Source organism: Zosterops lateralis (genome assembly GCF_965231275.1).
Source record: "Zosterops lateralis genome assembly, chromosome: 11".
NCBI lineage: Eukaryota > Metazoa > Chordata > Aves > Passeriformes > Zosteropidae > Zosterops > Zosterops lateralis.
Window position 1 is genome coordinate 14658662 of NC_139771.1, and position 22443 is coordinate 14681104.

At 41.0% G+C, this 22443-nt stretch overlaps 1 protein-coding gene across 1 annotated transcript in view; it reads left to right on the forward strand.

Moving 5' to 3' along the window:
• The window catches only part of PTPRG (protein tyrosine phosphatase receptor type G), a 395271-nt gene that overhangs the window by 355996 nt on the left and 16832 nt on the right, over positions 1 to 22443 (forward strand). Inside the window, exons 15-20 of the mRNA XM_083869612.1 lie at positions 7212 to 7303; positions 17077 to 17173; positions 18796 to 18878; positions 19106 to 19240; positions 19471 to 19605; positions 21185 to 21357. Of these exons, the coding sequence (XP_083725738.1) occupies positions 7212 to 7303; positions 17077 to 17173; positions 18796 to 18878; positions 19106 to 19240; positions 19471 to 19605; positions 21185 to 21357 (715 nt within the window). The remainder of the gene's footprint in view (positions 1 to 7211; positions 7304 to 17076; positions 17174 to 18795; positions 18879 to 19105; positions 19241 to 19470; positions 19606 to 21184; positions 21358 to 22443) is intronic.

Genomic DNA, 22443 nt, shown 5'->3' on the forward strand with positions numbered 1-22443 from the left:
TTGCATTCCCAGAGCTAAAGAGCAGAGCCCAGGATATGTCTGTGGCTGTGACAGTGACAGTGCAGTGAGCACAGTGAGCCTTGTGAGGTACAGGAACTGCACTAACTGCAGCCGAGGGCTTCTTTCTCAAGGGCATGAAGCTCTTCACTGAGCACAGAGGTGGTGCTCTTCAGCTGTTTAAGACTTTATTTCTGCTCTCTGCTCCCTGTGGATTTATGTTCCAGCACCATATTGTGAATTGTACCTATCTTCAGCTTCAATTAAATTCATGAACACAATATGGCAAACACAGCCGTCCTCTGAAGCCAAGAAAATATCAAGGTATTTTAGGGAACATCCACTTTGCTTTTACTCTGGTACCAACCCTGCCCTTGCAGTAGTACACTGTAGAATTTATGGTATCATATCTAGTTGTGGTTCTTCTAGTGGAGGCTTCAGGGGTTGGCTACCACACAAAAGAATGTGTTTTTATGGTGGCCCTGTGAAATGCAGATAGATCCTTTTCTGAGAGCTATTACACTGGGAGGCAGAGCCCTGGAGTTGGATCTTCATGTGCTAGAATGTAAGGCTTGTGTGTAATTGATGGCAGGACTGGGACCTGAGGATGGAAATGTGTGAGATTAAAATTATGCTCCTTAGATGGCAATACCAAATAAGATCACGTTTAATGTCTGGGGTAAAGGAAAATTCACATTATTTCATTCTCTTGGACTGAAATTGGCTTTTTGCTTAAAGGGAAGAAGTGTATTGCTATTACATTTATAATTAATGATAACCTAATCTTTGTACAAGCAGATTTAAAGTGAGCTCTTATTTTGACACATATAAAATTTTATCATTAACATCTTTATATTCCTGACTGACACATGGCTAATAGCATTGTAGTAGATTAAGTCTTGAAGCAAGAGAGATGAATGTAGCAGAATTACACAGGTGTTTTTTCATATTATGCTTTTTCATATGTCTTCCCTTTATCAGAAACCTGCCCTTGTGTTCATTTGATTTGATTATAACAAATAGATAGCAATTATTTTCCTGAAAGGACTTCTGTTTTTCTTTCAGCATGCCCATCTTTCCAGGACTTTTAAATGTGTTCAAAGTGTTTTCTGTGCCTTTTCACTTTGAAAGCTGGTTTTTATTAAAAATAATACTTCATAAACACATGGTTACAAAAAAATGAGCATTAATGAGGAATCGTGTCCCCAGTAATCAACTCTTAATGATTTCTCACTCATCTTAATTCATTTTAATTTGTAATTTGTCTTAATTACTGAGGTCAGTGACTTCAGGAGGATGCCACCCTTAAGAGATCTTCATCTTCAGGTATTTCAATGTCCTAGAATTAAAACTTTTGGATAGTCTTTATAGTATTTATGGAGATGTGATCTCCACAGAAGGCAGACATCCTCTCAATACTAAGACTTTTTAATGACTTTGTTTTATCATAAATTAATTGATACTAATGTTATACAAATAAAACAGTTATTATATTTCTGGCATTTTTTAATACAGCAAGGAAATGCAATCAGTCAGAAAGATTAATTATTTCAGTTGAAATACAACGGCTTCAATTGCATTCTTATTTTAAATAGTTATGCAAGGAAAGCCAGTGTACTGCAGAATTAAAGGCTCTGACAATATAAATGTGTATAATTCAACTGCATTAAATCTCAAATGGTTTGAAGAAAGCCGGGCACCGCCCTGTTTAACGTGTGGAATGACTCGTAGAGTCCAGTATTTGTGTGACTTAGGGCAAGGGCTGGCTATTTCTGTCTGCTCAGACATTTCAAATTCAGTGTGTGCCAAAATCTGAGCAGCATGTGAAGTTTTGAGCCCTTTTAAGTATGTGCACTTTGGAGTGGATGCTCAGTCTTTAGGTTTAGTTTTGTCTAAGCTTTTCTCTAGAGATGGACAATTGAATTGATGGGAATTTTTAATCATCTCTGCTGGGGCAGAATTTTGCCCAAGGGTGTGCTGTTCATCCTTGCAGTATTGTGTATGCTCAGCCTTGTAGAGATAGAATATCACACTCCGCGTGGTTACTCCTGCTGCCATAGCCATGGCAGCCTTCACTCTGGTATGTATTGTAGCTTATGCAATGGCTGTTAGATTCCATTTTAAGTGAAATGCATCCTAAATATTGATGTTAGGTATTGCAGCTGCTTGCAGAATTTTTCCATCCCTCCTTATAAAAAGTAAAAAACCCATGAAACTTCACTGAAAGTGATTAACAATAAATAAATATCTTTTTAAAAATCCTGTGATTGCATTCAATGCTCTTCCTAGGAATAAGAGAGTGAAAGATGAAATGACATCCCAGGGTTGAGTGTTGCTGGGAACAGAAAGGTGCTTGTTTGCTATGGATATGGGAAAGCATTTTTCATATATCTTATTTTTCAGTGAGTTGAGAGGTCAAATCCAGTCCTGTTACAATCCTACAGTTACATATTTTGGGAAGACTTTTGCAGAAAATGAGAACTGCAAGGATACACTGTCGAAAGTGAATTCTTAAGCATCAATGTCCCTGACCATGTCACTGGTTTAATGGTCATCATAAGCCAAGTTAGGTTTGTGCTGCCTTCAGAAAGAGAAGTTTCCCTGTCACTTCACTATTCATCAGCCTAACAAGTAGGATCAACCCATCTACCCCACTAATAACTTCCCCTTCCCCCTCTCCACAGATCAATCAATCCTTTCTTACAGTCATCAGCTAGATCAGCAGGATTCAGGTCACTGCTCAGTGGGAGAATCCCTTCATTCTTTGGCTGAAGCCAGCTGTGAAAAGCACTCTGAGAATTGATGGAGGTGCTCCCGACATGCAGGGATGGCACAGAGCAGATGGGCCACAGCACGTGACAGCCATGGCACATGAATCCAGGTGGCTCAGTAAATGAGAGACTCAAGTGCAGGAACTCACAAACCAACCAAATAAGCTTTCACATTAAGAATAAGGCATAAGATGCAGGGAGTAGATAGGATTTAGGAGGCTGAGTAAGGTAATAGCTGAAAAACAGAAAGCTCTACAGAAGGAGCAAAAGATATGGAGAATTTTCTTACTAAGACTGTTTCATGTGTCAAACATCTGGTCTTCAGAAACACCAAAACTCCATCTAAGTAAAGGTAATATGAGGAAGCACTTTGGTTTTGACCTTCTTCATTAATTCCTGACCCAAACCCATCTATTCCAATACAATGCCACTAAACTATCCGGTGAGCTCTCAGACTATAAATGAATCAAAATGAATCTGAGACCCTATTATGTGGAAATGTCATTTCTGATAGGATATCCTATTTTTCTTTGGAAATTGGCCCCTATTGCTTTAACATTACAAAGGCAGCTTATTAAGTGGGAGCTGTGGGAAAATCCTTCCTGGTAGGATTACTAATTATCCGAACTTAAAATGTAACCCTGTTTGAACTTTATTGCTTCTATACGCTTTGGGCTTCTTTTGAAGGTGTCTGTCTTATGAAGGAATGTGTTAAGTATTCTACATTTGCAATTGCATTTCTTTAAAAAGGAGGTGTTAGTGAAGGTTTTCCTCTACAGTCATTTTTTTAAACAAACATGATTTTCTTCTTGGCATTGTCTCCATATGGCAGGAAATGAGCTGCCTTGTGCTTCCCTTTGGGTTTATTTGATATTCCTCTTAGATGCTTAGCTTGGGCCAGCAAGACAAGATGGGAACTCCACCAGTATGTTAAATATTTAGAACAGAAATTAAACCTACCCTGCCATGTGTCAGCTTTGGTAGATTATAAAAAATATTACTAAAATATTGTCCATCTAAATATATTTCTTTCTCTGTGTAACACAAAGGGTTAGTACGTTATTATGGTGCCAGATTCAGCTCATATTTCACAGTGAAGTAAATCCAGAATCACTTTATTGACACTGATAAAACAGATGGCTAAACCCAAGCTAGACAGAAATGTAATTATATCTGCAGTGTTAGAGGTGAAGGTATGTTATTAAAACACCTCCCTCTTCTCTTTGAATAATGTGTAGGTCTTACAAAATGTAAGGATCGCACTGACAATATCAAATGTCACTCCAGCTTCTTGATGGGAAAAAGTATATAGTGCAAAAGTGAATATGCACAGAATGATGGAGAGCTGCTAATTAGCCATTATAGGATTCTATTAATCTCTTCAATCGACTAAAAGAATTACAGTCATTTAAGTCTGTTTGCTTTAAGATGGAAAGAAGGCTTAACCAAAGCCTTTGGGCTGACGATAGCTAAAGGAAAATCAGATGCTGTGCATCTAGCTACATCTCTTGGTTTTCCTGGAGAAGGTCACAGCCATCTCCAGATAACGTCAGCACAGAGCATTCCAGAGTGCTGAGCATGTGAGCACACACTCTACCAGAGGCCTGGCAAGCTGCCCATGGCTCAGCCTGCCTGTATCCAGCTAAAGTAATTTGTGTTCCTGGGTGGGAGTTCAGAGTTGGAGGTTATGAATAAAAAAATTCCAGCCCAGATTACTGCCCTGTTTCACTGGTTAATGTGATAGGCTCCATCTCCTGTGCAGCTGCTTTCCTGTGGCCATCAGCTGGGGCAAGGTGGGTGTGCAGGGAGGACCAGCCACATCCTATCACACTGTAGGTTGCCCATCCCCTCAGGGCTGTGCCTGTCCCAGTCACAGACCATGCTGGACCATGTTATCCCACCAGTTTGAGAGCTGGAAACCTTAAACTGGTTTTAAAATTTCTAATGTTCATGGTTCTGATTTTAGTCTTTCTGATCTGTAATAATTATATTTACTCCAGCATGGTTTTCCTGAGTTGATGGGCAACTTAATTTCCCTCTGACCCAGTGAGCTCATATGTCAACAATACTTCCTATTTAATTATTTAATGTGTAGTTGTTACCCATGTCATCAAATATGGTAAGAAACTGCATTGGGCTAAGGCTTCTGGAGGGAGTTAGAATGAAAATGCAGAAGAGGAAAAAGGGAGGAGAAACACTAAAGAACAGTTAGCAAGAGAGAAGTGAAGTAGCAGTGGCTATAAAGGTGGAGACATACTGCCACCATGCAGTGATGATGATAAAAAGAAAACTATCCACGCTTTGCCGTGGATTTCTGGTGCAGACCCATCCTTGAAATTGGTGGGAATTCAATGGACTGGAGAGCATGTTATCTCTAATGTATTTTCTGGCTCACAGATCACAATTAAAGTTAAATTCTGCCTTCTACAAAATTAGCTTGGACACACTGGTCTGCTGCAGCCAATACTTCATCTTGGTTGGTCTCAGTTGTGCTAAAACTATGCAAGGAAAAAACCCAAATTGTAACTGTGGAACTTCTCTTGTGGGATTATATGCAATTGCTACCATAGCAGAAGCTATTTTCAAGGAAATTTAGGATGTATGGGTTACTTTTCAGAAGAGGAAATACTGTTGTACAAGTTCTTGCTGTTTCTATAAATCATTCCATTCAAATGTCTTGGCTGAAGATATTGAAATAAATGTTCTTATGAGATGTTGATATTCCCAATATTATATAGAATAAATGTTATCACTTAAATATTTTTAAATGCCAGCATTCCTGCAGGCTGCAGCTTTTTGCTAAGAAGAGCATACACTTGTCAAATGTTTTGAATTCTGTATTATTCAGTAAATGAGCATGTGGTTAATTAAAGTAGCATTACTATACTGTGAGGTGACCAGATTGCAAACATATCTTTAACAATTGGCCCTTGTAAATAAAATAGAAGGGAGCTGATTGAGATCTGAAAATGTCAATAGATGCAAAAAGCCACCTTAGAGCATTACCTTATAAAATAAAAGGAGAGAAGTAATGACATGGTCAATATTAACTGCCATCAGCTGGAAAGAAATCAGATTGTCAGGGATCTATAAAATTCTTGCCAAAGTAGAACCTCATTTACACATACAGATCTTCATACCCTTTGCTAAGAAAAGCGTATGTGACAGCTTAGAGGTTTTAGCTGCCAAAGATCTTTCACTCTGAATACAGTAAATGTCACATCTATTTATTTATCGTTAAATTTTGCTAAGTATCTGTAGAAATATTTGGATTTTTTCTATCATAATGTAGATGTTTAAAAGGAAAAGAATCCAGATTATAATGCAGCTGTAGCACCAAACCATATGTCTGCTAAATGGGAGCAAAAATACACCACTGAATTACTGGGAGTAAACATAACCTAGATACTATCTTCAGAAGAATATTAAATGGATTATATAAATACAGGGTATTGCCATAAAATCATGCAATCAGACAATAGTAGCCATCAGGCAATAGATTTTTTCACATGCTGAAAGTAATCACAGTTGTATAGCAATTTGCATTTTCTAAATGCCAGACTGAAAATATTATCTGGTGAATCTTGGCAAGCACAGTTTTTCTACCAACTGCAGTGATGGTCATAACAATATCCAGGCCTTTTTTGAGAGCTAAATAGAGGAATAAGGCAGCCATCCTACAGCCCAGCTTTATTAGAATCTTCCTGGAGCCCCAGGTACTCAAAACTGTCGTGTTTGTCTTCAGTTTGACTCTTTAATTTTTTTCCTGTAAGAAGACATATAAGAGTGATTTATTTATATATTTGGTGGCACTTGCACTGTGCTGTGCAAGAGCAAATGGTCCAGTGGAATACTCTATAATATTCAATGTTATGAATAATGTCTGGCATGAGAGAGAACTCAAATTAGTGTGGCTGTTGTGTTTGCTTGCTCTTTTGATCAGAAGCAGTTTCATAAGTCCATTTGGATTCTACATCATTGTGTGAAAGTGAAAAAGTTAATAACTTTAATAAGAAAGGCCTGTGTGTCTGCTCAGTCTGGTAAAAGGTACTGTGAGTAATTGCCAACTGTATTTTCACATTTGGAGTCTTTTATGTTCTTTTTATATAATGAAAGGAGAGGAGGCTTCTTCAGCCCATCCACAACCATCTTCAAACTGAGCAATAGCTGTTTATCCTTGAGCTGAAACTGGATTTTGTAAACCAGCATCCCAGGGAACAGGCTCTCAGTATTTATAATTGTAGTGCTTGGAATTGGAAATACAATAAAATGTTTACCTCAAAACTGGCCAGATTTACCAAGATTTCTTATTACTGCATATTGAACTAGCTCTGCCCCTGGGAACTCAGACCTAAATGGTATCAAGTGAAGGCTTCCTCTCCTCAAGTTTTATGTATGAAACAAAGAGCAACTCTGAGTATCTTTTTTCTTTTTTTCCTACAGATGATATGGAAGCAATTCCAGTCAAGCAGTTTGTTAAACACATCAGTGAGCTGTATTCTAATAACCAGCATGGGTTCTCAGAAGACTTTGAGGTACGATTTAATGACCCACCAATAAAATGTTGTTTTCCTAAAGTTAATTGTGTATCAATAATTGGGGACCATGTGACATCTGTGTGAGGCTGTCGTGTCAGGTAAATGCAGTGCTCAAATGTATCAGAAGAAACAGGATGATATCAATTTGCTACCAGCTATGAGCAATGTGGGACTGGACATTTACAGATGCTTTCTAACCACCACAGATTTGGTGTCTTTAAGGGGGAACTCTCCTAGGTTTTTATTAAAAAGGAAAAGCTGCCTGCAAGCCCCCAGGAACAACATGAAGATAAAAACAATAGTTTTTAACTAGAGGATTTTCTTACAATTATTTTACTCTTCTTGCTCTGGAATTTTCTCCTCTTAGTCATCTGAAAAGCCCCATATCCCCTGAGTAGTGCAAAAGTAGTGAAATAGTGCTTGCAATGAGTAAAAGCACATTTGGTCTTTGATGAAAACCCAAACTGTGAGTTAGTTCCTCGAGTCCTTTGTCATGCCCTATTCAGCAGGAGAGGTTGCTATTGAAGTCATAGATTTATTTTGTTCAAGTAAAACCAAGAAGAAAGGATTTGAGGTTTAGTTGGTGGTATTTACCTAATGTGACTATTTTTAAATTTGCATCTTGTTACCTGTGTAGAACAGATTCTGGCCTATAAATGTGCTGTCATCTGGAGATAATTCCAATGGAGTGAAAGTAGTTTTCTACCTCTGGGTTACCAAACCCATATTATGTAAGCATGGTAAACATAATACAGCATAAGACAGCAGAGTCAGGCTTTTCCTCCATTCAGTCAAATCACAGTCCCTGCTGAACTTTTGGAAGTACTGAGAAACAGGAGAAGCCCCAGGAAATCACTTCTGGCTTCCCCAAGAGCAAAAGAAAGTGTTTTCCTGCTGCCTGTGAGTCAGAGCAGCAGCTCTGCTTACAAACAAGGCACTGAACCAAAATAGGTAGCCTTATATCTACAGCTTCTTTGCTTACTGCACTGTAAAGACAAGATTGTATGCAGGAATTGTTTTTAATGGGATCATTTAAAACGTTTATTGTTGCTGTTTGGTTACTGTCTATAAAGAGTGTCTGCTTTGTCTGATGCCCAAAAGCGGTTGTGTAAGTTAGAAACATTTTGTATTCATGAGGAAGGCAAATGTGTAAGGTGTTAAAGTGATTTAGTTCAATTGACTGCTGGCTGGATGGCTGAGCAGGAATATTGAGGCATTTAACAATGTTGATGGTATTCAGGACAAACATTTATTCTCCAGAGAGTAGAATTTGATCAGGATGATCAAATGCGACTCACTCTTCTCAATTATTTATGAATTGCGACCCCAGTGCTATTCATCACAGCTGGGTTTTACACCATTTAATTATTCAAAATAATCAACAACACATCTGTAAACTTGGTCTGGCTTTAAGCAGGCTTTGCTTCAGTTGTCACTAAATCAGTGCTATTAAGAAATGTTGGACACCTTCCGCCTGTGTTTTAGCAAAGAAAAACACTGCTCTAATAGCCTTATTTTTTTTTCCCTTCCTCCTGGAGTTCCCTGCTGTGAGAGCTGTGCTGTGGCAGCTAGTTGGAGAGAGCTTTGGCCAATTAGTCCCATTCTAGGGAGCACAGGGTCCTCTCCAAAGAGAAGTTAAACTCCTCCGACTGCACTGCGTGCACCAAATTCTATTCTCTGCGCTGCCTTAAAACTTGGAGCATCTGCTTTGAAGTCAGGATAGCTACTCCAGTTGTATTTCTCCATAGCTAAGGTCTCAGCCTCCTAAATGTAAATGAAATCTCCTGCTAGAGTACGGAGCAGGAAGAGGAACAAGGTGATCTCTGTCTGGGATAAACCGGCCAGCTCCCCTTCATTGCTGGTGCTCTGCCCTGCTGAGGCCTCGTGGGCCTGATTTGAAACCCAGGATTTTTCACAGAGGCCATAGGTAAAATGTTTCTCAAGTGCCCAAGGTCAGAGCCCCAGTTTGGAGGGTGGCTGAGGGGGATAGTGGAACCCGAGGTTACATTTATACAGTGGCTGTTGGAGTGGCTGCAGTGCAGCTTCTCACATCCAGCCAGATCCTGCCGTGGTCCATGTGCTGGAGTTGCATCTGCCACCTATGCGGAAGACTTAGCCAATGCTTTATGGAGAAATAATAGGATTCCAGCTAAAACAGAAAATCCAGGGCTGCTAGCCTTGGGTGGAAAGTACCACAGCCATATCGTGCCTTCATGCCTGTGGAACTTTTCAAAAGAGGTAATGGATTCTGTAGTCATACAAAAAAATACACCTTTTTACATCTAAAGAGGGAAGAAAAGAGGATGGCAAGGAGGTGCTGAAACAATGATCAATACTGCAGAATAAGTAAATCCTCCCAAAGGTAGCCAGTGCACGAGATTTTGTTTTAAAAAAATGGATCAAAAATCTCTTCAGAAATTTCTGTAGCAGGTGATTTAAGGTAGAAGCTGCAAGAGGAAAGACTAAGCTAAGCACAAACATCCACTGCCCAATGTGGAAGGTGAACCTCCCCCATTTGTTTGTTGCTAAATTTTGGTGTCACTTCCTGTGGTTTTGGCAGCATATTTAGGACTGTGTTGAGTTGTTTTTTACAGGAAGATTCCTTTAAAAGTGAATTGTGTGAATACTCCCTCCTCCTCTTAAATTGAGCTGTAATTACAGCTAAATATTTTGTGAATGTGCTTAGGAAGCATTTTATGTGCTGAGGAAAAAAGGACTTTGAACTCACAAATCTTCCCTTGGAAAGTACATCTAAAATGAATCCTTATTCCCTTTGGGTAATCATAGTGCTAGTAGCCAGCTTTATTGTCTGGTGATAGCTGGGCTATCTTGTATATACAGAATTTTAAAGATTTCCTTTGAGTCCTGTGAATTTTCAATTTTTGATATAAATTGGAAATACAGAACCCAATTTAATACTGAACAACAAATAGCTTTTTAAAATAAAGAACCTGCATCAGTAGTGCTGGTCTCTGACATAACTCTTTGTATTCAGCCCTGGAGTTTGGTCAGTAGTAGACTAAGGAAAGTTCAGGGAAGGTTTTTGGCTTGCTCTGAGGCAGCTCCAGCACTGTCTTGCTGTGGTGTACAGGATGAGGTAGCACACTTTTATGAGGGCACTGGGGCAGGGTTTGAGGGCAAGACTGAACAGAGATTGAAAGGCTTCCTGAGCCAGAGATTATATCTATTCCTTGTCTAGCCAGAGATTTTCTTGACATCATTACATTTAACAGTCTTTAATAGACCTTTCTTCCATAAATTCCTAATTGTCTATTGAACCCTTTTATGCTTCTGGTGTCCAAAGCATCCCATGGCAATGAATTCTACAATTTGTTCCACAAGAACAGACTTCCTTTTGCTTTTATTTCATATTGAATAACTTCTCTTGGTGTCTTCCACTTTCTGCATTACAAAGTGCATCCCTGTTTACTCACATGATTCTATCTGCCTTTATATTCCCCCTTAATAATCCATTTTCAAATCCAAAGAAATCTAAATTATTCACCTCATCTTTTGGAGAAAGCCACTCCAGACTTGCGATGAGTTGTCCCCTCTGTACCTTTTTTTTTCATTTACCATAACTTTGTCAAGATGGAAGACCACAGCTGTGCACAGTATATGGCAGGTTGTTTTACTGCAGAGTTCAATGATGTTTTCAGTTTTCTATTACTTTCCTCCTTCCTAACAGAGTATTTGGTTTTTAACAACTACTGAGCACTCATCTGACACCTCCAGAAAACTATTGAGTGTGACCCCAAGGTCTTATCACTGCATGGCAATAGCAAATTGGGAACCTGTCAGTATATATGTATAGTTAGGGTTGTTTTTCCCCTAAGTACATCACTTTGCATTTATCAACATTGAATTTCATTTGCCATTTTGTCACTCGGTCACTCAGTGCTGTGAGATTGTTCAGCTTCCCTTCACAAATAGCTTTGGTTCTAATTATCCTGAACAATTTCGTATTGTAAACACACTTTGTCTCCTCTGCAGTCCATTTATGAATAGGTTAGGTCTCTGTAAGGTCTCACCAGTGAAAGTTGAACACTGACAATTCTGGGCAGTGAGTCCCTCCTCTAATCTGGTAGTGCACAAGACAAGGTTTCTTTTTGCTCCAAAACCAGAACAGGTTTTTTTAGTAATATTTTATGAGGGGCCATTTCACACATCTTGAAAACTGATATGCTGCTCTCTTCTGGGCAGCCTGTAGATTTCTTCAGGGACCTTTCTCCAGTGTGTTCAAGGCATTCACTAGCTCTGCTCCTCTATTGCAGAGTGTTGCAGTTAGCCCCACAGAGAAGTCAGATATAGTGGGCTGCAGTGCCTAAAACCCCTTCTGAATCTCAATTTAAAAACTGATGTCATATTTGTCATCCTCTATTCCCCTGATAGCCTGACTATATAGGACATGTGCCCTCCAAATTCCTGTATCAAAAAGAGTGTGAAGTGCCACCTCCCACAGCAGAGCTTTTCACTCCCTCCCCCTGGCCAGTTACTGGAATAACACAGTAAGTTTTTTTGAGTAATCGTGTCCTTTTGCTCTAAGAAAGGAACACTAAGCCAAGAAATCACCTTCCATCCCCAAAGCTATCTGTGAATTTTTACAGTTTAATGCTGCGTTTGGATTTTTGAGATCAGGGAGTTTTATTTCCCTCCTCTGTAATTCTGGAGTGGGCTGGTCAGTGCTGCTGCAGGAGCAGTTGGAGAAGGGAAATGCAATCTCTGCAGACCTCTCCTGCCTGTGGCCGTGTGAGTGTAATGATTCATTGCCAATTTGGAGTCTGAACAGGCTCGCTGAACTCAGAGGCTGGCTGTCTAGCTCCCTCATCACATCAATTGAAAATATCTTTATACTCCAGTGGCACCTTTTTCTAAATGTCCTGAAATGTAAGAAAATAACATAAATCTATATTTCCAGCGATGTGGCAGGGATTTGCTAATGTTATTCTCATGGTTGCTGCTGCTCAGGGCAGGGGTCACTGGCTCTTTTCAACTGGGGACCTCAGAATGTTATTTTCTAGCAAAGGGTTGCATTGAAAACAGATAATGCTGTACTTTGCACACTTCTTGAGATACTAAAAACCCGGTGTAGATATACTGACATCCCTTACTGATTAGACACAGCTTGTTCCAGACACATGCTTTTAGCTGCATCTACACCAAGGAATTTGGCAGCAGAAAGATGCCATTTCAAAAGCATGCTGCTAGCAGGCAGTGCTGCATTGGGAATGTTTTATAGCCCTGGCCCAAAATTGCCTTAATTAGAGGTGTTCTCAGCCTATGCATTGCTGTACTGAAACCAGAGGGGAAAGCAGCACTGGGAAGCTGGAGGAGGAAGGATTGCTGCAGAACAGGGCCTTCCTGGAGTTCTCAGTTCTTATCTCAGTGCTTCACCTACCTTGAGAAACATGTTTTGAATTAAGAGATGAAGAGAAGCAGTAAAAGAAGTTCAGATATCTGGGGTTTCTGTTACTAACCACAGGACCACAGCCATTCCCAAGGTTTGTGCCTGGAAGCCCCACTTGGATGAGCCATTGGCTGGGCAATGCAAGGTTTGGTTCAGACTGATACCTCCGCCCCACCATCCTTTCCTCTCTCATGCATTTTACAGGAGCTTTTAGCTGTCTATTGATGTTTTTCCTGTGTTGAGTCCTTTTGGTTTGTTTATTTTCACCTCTTTCTAGGCTGTCCCCAACTCACCTCTCTCTCGAGTGCTGTTGGAGAGTTTATACCAGTGCTAAATCATTACAGAAATCTACACTGTTCCTGGGGGATATCTTCAAATGCTATCTGCAGTCTCTGTCGGTATGCTGTCTTCATGTTTGCTGTGATAAAACAAACAGCAAGAGCATTACCACAGAATTCTTGTAATTTGGGATTAAAATAATAGATCAAAACTGATATTGGGGATGGATGAACTACCTGCTTCCACCCTGAAAAATATCAACCTTAATATCAAAACACAGCTATGGATCTTCTCAGGTTTAGTCACTCAGATTAGGATCCTTTCTTTGTTGTGACTCCTCATTGCTATTCATAGGGTTTCACAGTTCAGCCCCTGCCAGGACATCAGCCTGAAGTAATGGCAAACAACAGCAGCAGCACTTTGTTAGGCCAAATCAAGAGACCGAGTTCCTGCTCAGCCACTGTAGCAAAAATTCTTGCTCAGAACCTTATACTGCCAGCAAGACACTGGAGCAGTTTGATTTTACACTTAAATGGAAATTCTTTGAAGTTTAGAAGAAACTAATCTGTAACTTGTTTCAGAAACGCAATTAAAATGGGTCGTTAAACCTGGGTGTATCAAATTCCAATTAGCATTAGCATGGACAATATAATTAAAAGGTAAATTAGCCATAATAGCATAGACTAGAACACTTCTTACAGTAACTAACAGTCAATTGAAACCATGTACTTTGGTTTCTGGGGTTGTCAATGATTAAGTTGAAAGGACAGAATAAAGCCTGTATCCATTCATCCTGGGATGGTAATGTGTTCTGGGAAGTTAAACATGAGGAGCAGCAGTGTGCAAGCCAGCCATCATTAAAATCAGTGGAGGAGACTAAACAGGATTAAGGAAAGCCAAAGGAAATATTCTAGAGATGAAAAGTTTATGGATGAATTACGAACGTGGTGATGCAAACAGTGTCTGTCCTACTCCAAGGTGCCAGTAACAGTTTTGTGCCTGCAGGGAGAGGACTTTGTTTAGGCTGAGCTGCAGTGACCAGCCTGGGGCCAGCCCTGACCTGCTGACCTGCCTGCTAACGTAGGTTGTAACAGTAATGCAATCATGGTGATGTTTTAAGTGCAACCAAAATACTTGGTAGCCAATAAGGTTTAGAAATTCCAAGTGTTCATTGCATAAGCAACAGAAAATGCTGGGAAAGTAAATATGTGATATACATAAATGTGGTAAAATAGGATAATTAAGATGGGGACTTTAGGGGACTTTCTCCAGGGTGTTATTTATTAACTCCAAGGTGACCTCTTCTGCCAAGGGGCAAATAATACTCTGAACAGAGACACAGATAACAGACTACAACTAGTCTTGTCTCCTTGAAGCCATTTGTGCATGGATGAAGGGCAACCACCTTGGCTTTAATAACAGAGAAATGTTAATTTATGCCTTCCTGGCTGGTGGGGGGAGTCTGTGGTTTAGTAATTTGCTGTTAGAATTTGGAGAGATGAGGTTTGGAGACCATGGATACCCACCCTCTGCTCTCAACCCCATCTGGGTTTTGGCACAGCCAAACCCAGGTTGGGGCAGAGCTGGAGGGTGTCCTCAGTCCCCTTCTCATTGACAGCTTCAGTGTCCCAAAGCCTTACCTGTGTCCTGGACTGGAGGGGAGGGCTGGAGACTTTAAAAAGACAAAAATAGCTGAAGCATATTGGCAAGGGGGAAGTTTTTCTGTAAGAGTCTCCTTTTGCTGTGCTTTTGCTTTGTGCAGATATAGTAATCCACCATTACAACAGCTTTCCAGAGTATTAAAAAACCATTTGGAATCTTATGTGTTAAGAAAAGCCATTTTCAGATCATCAGCTCTCACAGCATCAGACCTCCTTTTCCATTGCTGTGTTTTTCACCATCTCAGCTTAATCTTCCTCTTCTATTAACTTTATATTGGCCAGCTGGGAACATGTACAGTTGAGGAAACAGTCACCATCAACATAAAAAGGTTAATTAAAATGATTAACCTCACCAACAATTCCCTTATGGAAAAATCCTATGGAATTTAATAGAAAATGATACATTTACTATGTAGTATTTAAACTGTCAGAGAAAATTCCTTAGCAGGGAGGTAATTCCCTAGTAAATTGTATAACTTCTCAGAGTATTCTCCACAGAACCTTATTGGATTAATCTGTATTAAATTCTACAGCATTTGGCATAAATTTTTCAATGCCACTATCTTCTAAAAAGAATTTTATAGTGATGCAGGGATGAAGAGTTTGTTGTGAGGCTTTTCAGAAAGCGGCAGGGTATTTTTTGGGAGTGGCCTGTAACAGTACATCAGTGATGTTGTATGATTTCTAAATGCAAAAATAGGTAAAACAAAATTATATTAAATCAACCTAACATTGTAAATATTGCATGTAAATATTTTCCAACCATGACTTAGGCTGAACTGATCCTGCCTATTGTGTAATCTGAAATCCCTTGCTTACTGGAGCTGACAGGCAGAATTAAGGGAAGAGCGCACTTTAATATGGGCTTTTTTATTTGATAGAAGTGGAACTATGAAAATTCCATTAGGGCCAGCTGAGAGTTTTGCTTGATTCGTCTTTGTCTTTGCTCAGCTCATCTCCTCGAGCACAGTATGTTTCTCCCAGTGGAGGGCTGGGAAGGGAGAGAAAAGCAATTGTTATTTGAGAGTGTCACATGGATATAAAAGCTATAAAATGTACAAGGTTTTAGTATACTTTGCACTTTTAAAATGTAAATGTTGGGGAAGATATCAAAATTGCTATGCAAGTCCTTGGTGAAATGTCTGCATAATGCTGAACTCCTACATCTGCTGTTTGTATAGCATTTCTTGTGATAATTTTTCTCTGTCACTTAGCTCATGATCTTTGTAGCAGCTGTGAGCTCCTAATGACTTTGCCTCTTAGGTTCTATACTGTTATTTTTAAAGTCTGAAGTACAAAGTAATTTGGCACTTCCTCACATATCCTGGGGGGAAATTGGTTCTCTTTGGTGCAATTTCTGGGAGTCACAAAAGATTTGAATAAATATCATTTCTTCCACAGCTTTGTAAACTCCAAATTTTAATCTGTTTTTTACAAAAATATGTCCTTAAATGAAGAATATTAATGTGATAAAAAGAGGGCTCTCATTTTCATGAAGATTATGGTTAAACAGATACTAAAAAGGTGTATCTTGGAGATGGAAAAACTCCTGAGTGATGCAGTTTGTAGGGCAGTCTCTGAAGGGTGTAACTCTCTCGGGGAATGGCTCCTTCTCTTCAGAGTCAAAAAAAAGACCTTCCATTTCAATAGCTCTGTATTCTGTTGTTGAACAGAGTAAGGGGTGGGTTAAGAACTTAAAAATTCCAAGGGAATTAGGTATCTAACCTTACAGCCCCAGCTAGATAGACATCTGCATCTCTGGCTTCATCAGACCCTTGGTCTCTCTCTGCTTTGCAAATACACAGATGCAACATTCTCTTCACAGCATCAGGGCTGTTAATCAGCATCCCAGCAGTGGTATTTAGAATTCTCTCTGTTATCTTCAGAGATCTATTTTATTTTTATTTTACAAAAGGCATCTCTCTGCAGAGAACTAGCAAAAGGTCAGTGCCAAACTTAAATGTCAGAAACCCCATTTTGAGAGGTTATAGGCAGATAAGTTGTCCAGTGGTCAAAAGTCTTCTGTTGAAATGTTTTTTGTGCTTAGTTTGTTACACTGCACTGGCCACTCTTGCATCTGAGGGACCCTATCTTAGCTGCCCAAGAAGGGACAGAGTGGGGCACGGCAGGAGGTGCAGTGCAGAAGGTGATGGACTGGTGGTCAGAGGGGACAGTTGAACAGTTGGTGCTCATCTGTCCCCAAGCTTGCGGAGAGGAGCGTGACCATGCTGCAGGGAGAGCTGACACAGCTCGGGGTGAGAGACCACAACATACAGGACAACACTGAAAGACTCTGTGTTTAACCCAGCAGTTAAAATCCTGATACTCTGAACATGGTTTCCATGAGCTGTTGTAAAAGCAGAGAAAACTCAGGTGTTTTTTCGGACTGACAGATCTTCCATTTGAATAATCTTTCTGCCTAGGAAGTGCAGCGCTGTACGGCTGACATGAACATCACTGCAGAGCATTCCAACCATCCCGACAACAAGCACAAGAACAGATACATCAACATCCTGGCCTGTAAGTAAGCACTGGCCTGAGCACAATGAATCAACCCAAAAAAGCGCTCTCCTCTTGCAGTGTGTGTGTGTGTGTGACTGGTGGCCCCAGGTTACATTATTACACAGGATGTAATAAACATGTAAAAGTGTGGCTGGGATATCCTTTCCTCATTAAAGGCAGTGAATGTTTTGACTTCTCCAGGGCCAGGATTTCACTCCAGCTTTTGTTTTGAAATGTTTCACAGTTTGACAGTCCAAGCATAGTTTTAGAAGTGAAAGTTTGGTATGAAATTTTGCAGAGGAATAACTGAGATAAACTGATGATCAGAGCTCTCCTGCCTGCTAATGCCTGAAAACTGGCCTAAGGGAAGTGCATGGAGGAGCAAAGAGTTTTACTGATGATTCCTGGGATTACCCTACAATCCCAAAGGTGCTAAATCTTACAGAGTGTATCTGCTGTATTTCAAGCTGCTTTAGCTCTGTGTAGGATTTGGACAAATAGTGATCTTTGTAGCACAGAGCAGGCTTTGCCTGTATCCCTCTGAGAACTGCAAATCTGGACTCTGCTCTAGAATGCAAATTGTCTGGGATGGATCTGCAGGAACTTTTTCCCTGCTGTTCTCTTATGTGGAATGGATGACAGATGCAACAGTCATTGTGGTTTAGGGACAGCCATGAAGAGTCCATGGTAAAAAGTTCTCAATGTTCATAAACATTCCAATAAATCTTGAATGCTTTTGATGGCATGGGAAGGAAATGCATGTTTCTAACAGATTTTCAGAAGTAATTGAGCTACTGACTGAGGACCAATTCCCAGACCTATGAAAGACTTGCAGTGTGGCCTTGGGCAAAGGCTTTCATTGAGCTTGTCCCAGCTGTGATTTTAGACATAGATGTCTGGTGTCTCTAGTTACAGAGATGTGACATTGAAGGAGGATTGAAGCAGGCACTTTAGTCCTCCAGGTTATCACTGGAGGAAACTTTCTTTCCATTGGTCCTCAAGGAAGGCAAATGAAACCAGTCTTTATGCTTAAAGTTGGTTCACATACCTCATCTCTACATGAGTTGGAAGCACCACTCAGCCTAGTGCTTCTGCCTAGAAGCAGGACTGATTTCTTCCTGATTTAAGGTGGAGTCAAGCATTTGGGTGAAACAAAAACAGGAGCTAAAGATCACAGCCTCAAGTCTGTCCTCACAGTGTGATGGTGGTAGGGAAGGAGTGAGGATATTCACTCAGCTCCCAGAGCCAGCAGAGTTGTCTGAGCCCAGCACTGGGGGAAGGATAATGAGCTGAGCCAAGCACAGGCAGCATTTCACAGCCCTGTGGGGTGCCCTGACTCTTTGAATCTCACTACCCCAAGTGATGTAGATGAATCTAGAAACTGCGCTCCTGAGGCTCTAGTGCCCTTTAAAGAGAAGCTGTCTCAGCATGAGCCACGTACTTTAAGGGATGTGAAGACTGACAACCTGCACATGAGCAGATGACCAAGAACAGATACTCCCATCTCCCTCTTGACTCCAGTCCAAGGCCAATCTCTTCTGTGTATTAGTAAGAGCAGCCCTGATAGCCAGGAAATGGGATGTTTGCAGTTCTGCACTGCTTTTCCCTAATGTTTCTCTGCTCTGTTTTTTATCCTGCAGATGATCACAGCAGGGTGAAGCTAAGGCCTTTACCGGGGAAAGATTCCAAGCACAGTGACTACATTAATGCTAATTATGTTGATGTAAGTTGTTTTAATGTTTTTTGTCTGCTCTACCTTTGAATCCTTCCACAAGGAGGAAGTATTGTCACTTGTGATGTGATTGTATTTTCCAACTTCGTCTGATAATTTTGGTACAAATTCCTCACTATTCTGAATGAGAAAAGCACCTTTCTTGTTACCTCTAAAATATTAATTTTTCTGCCATGATACTGCTTTCATCTCACTTGGCATTATGGTTTTCTTTGAAGGGTTACAACAAAGCAAAAGCCTACATTGCCACCCAGGGACCTTTAAAGTCTACCTTTGAAGATTTCTGGAGGATGATTTGGGAACAAAACACAGGAATCATTGTCATGATCACGAACCTTGTTGAAAAAGGAAGAGTAAGAGATTTTCTTGTTTGTTGGCAGTTGCTTCTTAACACTTCCCCAAATCACCTGGGCAGAATTTGTTTTAAATGGCTCCATGGGTGATATGTATCGATGCATAATACATAACCAACAGAACAGAGGGATACATACCAAGCCATGACTTTTTTTAAAGAGCTCTAGACACAAACACAAAGCAGCAGCTCAGGCCCTTGCCCAACTGACCCAACTGTGTCTGTGTGCAGAGGAAATGTGACCAGTACTGGCCAACAGAGAACAGCGAGGAGTACGGCAACATCATTGTCACGCTCAAGAGCACAAACGTCCACGCCTGCTACACCGTGCGCCGCTTCACCATCAGGAACACCAAGATGAAAAAGGTGAGCTGTTGGGAAAGATGGGACAGGAAGGGCTTGCAAATATGATTGCCTGGTAAGAAATACTGGAGGTGTAAAACTTCTGAGTGAAATAGAAATGAAGGGCAGCTTTGAGATGTGATCATGGCAGGCAGGAAGATGGTGATTAGCTGGAGTTAGGTTGAAGGACAGAAAACAAAAGGACCCAAGGATGTAGCCCCTCTCCATCCTACCAAGGCATCAGGGAAAAGGTAGGTAAGAAAAGTAGTCTTTAGAGTTTAGAATATAGGATGATATGGTAATATAGTAGTTCTCATAGGCTGCATGTAAAGTTTGTAGGTTTTGTATCTCGTGCCAGTTGGTCACTGTAAATTAGAATATTCAACACAAAAGGAGATATAATGTATTGTAGCAAGGTCTTCGCTCTCTTACTGCTCTCTTGCTCTTACCTCTCTTACTCCTTTTACCCCTCTTAGCTTTTTTTACCTCCCTTACCTCATACTCTCTCTCTCCCTTTTCTCTCTTTTGGGGCTTCCCTTCAGCCAAGGCTGGTGGCTGAAGGCAAAGCCCTTTTTACACACGACCCTTGCAATAAAACCACGTGTTTCTAGAATATCTCAGGTCTGCAGAGTTCTTTCTCCCTGCCATCCACGGATGCTTCTACAGTGAGTCAGGCCTTCTCTGCCCCCACCCCAGTGACTTCTGGCTTGTATAGGACACGAGAGTGATAGAATTTAACATGTGGCCAGAGTGTTGTGAGCCTCTTGAAAATGTATCAGTCTCTGAGGATGTCCTGCGCTTTCAGATTGGCTTAAAGTAATTAGCAAGAATCTGGTGTGTTTTGCAAAAGTAAAAGGTTCAATAAATGAAAAATAATAAACATCATTATAATTGTGTATATATATATTATATATATATATATATACTATATATATAATATATTATAAGAAACAAAAGAGAAACCTGGGTACAGGTGTCAAAGAAGCCCCTGACACCCTGCTAAGACACCCTAAAAAGCCCTTGAGTTCTTTGTGCCTTTTCTTAAGTACTTAATGTTTTAGGTGGGCTGTTTGGCACCTTGCCCAGTAAAATTGGCAACAGGCTTTGAATTACACTTCTAAAACCCAATCAGGTCTTCTGTGTTGGCACTGAGCCAATACAAATGAAAAAGGCACAGAACTTTTTAGTTTGTTTTCTTTATATGTTTAGGTAAGCTGAAACTTGTTCCCTAATATAGAAACACTTGCTCAGTGCAAGAAATGCATCCCTACAGAAGAGCAAAACTCAGTGTTTGCACAGGCAACCTGGAGAGGGGGGTGGGTGGGAAATAAGTAAGTAAAGACAGGATTACAAGGAACCTGTTGCTGAGGTTTAGCCTGTATTTCTTTTTCTCAAGTGCACTGCTGCTTTGGTGTCCTTGTAATTGCTGTTCCCACCTGTATTTTTCCTCAAACTCTGTCTCCACCCATCAGGAGGCAGAGCTGCCGGTTTCTTCTGTCAGAGTTCAGCACTTTCTCAGCTGAGCAAGCCAGAAGAACTGACGATATTTTTATGCTTCTTTTCCCTCCTCTCTCTCTTGTCTCTGTGCACTGTTCATCCCCAGGGCCAGAAGGGGAACCCCAAGGGGCGGCAGAACGAGAGGACGGTCATCCAGTACCACTACACGCAGTGGCCGGACATGGGCGTGCCCGAGTACGCCCTGCCCGTGCTCACCTTCGTCAGGAGATCCTCAGCAGCCAGAACCCCGGACATGGGACCAGTGGTGGTGCACTGCAGGTACAATGGCTGGGACAAAACACCCATGGCAAGCACAGCCAGAGCACAGTGTGGGCTCTTTGTGCCACCTCAGACAAACACTGTAGGTTATTAACACGGGAGGAGTGTGTCAGCCCCATGCAGTAAAGGTAGACACAAGCTCTACTTTGCCAACATCTTAAAACAGCTCCAATGCAAAAGTTTCCCTGCTGATTCAGGGTTTTGCTATTGCCAGATACTGAGCTGCTGAACATTGCACTAATGTAGTTGAGAAGCTCCTTGGTCAAAGCTTGTTTGTAGCCTGCCAGGTCAGTGTATGGACAGAGCAGGATCACCTCTGCTGGGAGCCAAAAGTGTGGATATGGGGACAGCTGGGAATGCAATTGCCACTGAAACATGCTCACACTCACCAGCACTTGCAGTCACAGCAGTAGATCAGTCAGTATACTAGTTCAGGGATGTGGTCTTCATCACTGTGTATGAGGGGGCTGCACAGCACTATATCAAAGAGGAGAGGATGATGGGGGTTACAACTTCTTCCTCAGCAGAAACTGAGAATCTCTGAAGAACTGCCTTCTCTCTTGGGCCCAGGATTGCACCCATTCACTGTAAGGAGTTCTGGCTCCACAGTATTAGCCCCTTTTTATACCTTCCCATGGTGCTGGTACCACTTTCATTTCCAGCTCCACTGTGCAGCTTAAGTTTACCTCAAGGCTGGAGCCAGCCAGAGCAGTCTCACAGCCTGGAGTGACCTTGGCAATTACATAGCAGCAGCTTGGCAAAGGGTGGACCTCTGTATGGCTTCATCCAGCCAACACCACTAACTGCAGCAGTGGAAACCAGAGCCAAATGTGATCAGCCAGAGTGTGAGGTCCAGGACCCCAGGAGCCTCATCCTCATGCTGCATCCTCATGCTGCTGGCACAGGTGTGATGGCTTGTATTGTCTTCAGCCTCATCTTGAAGCACAGAAATACCCACAGAAGAGAGGAATTATGTGTTAATATTTCCAGAAACCCAAATTATTTTGCTGGGAAACTTTAATGGTTGAAGCTAGGAGGAAAATGAAAGCCCATGAACTGGAATATGTGAATATTTGCATAGTTCTG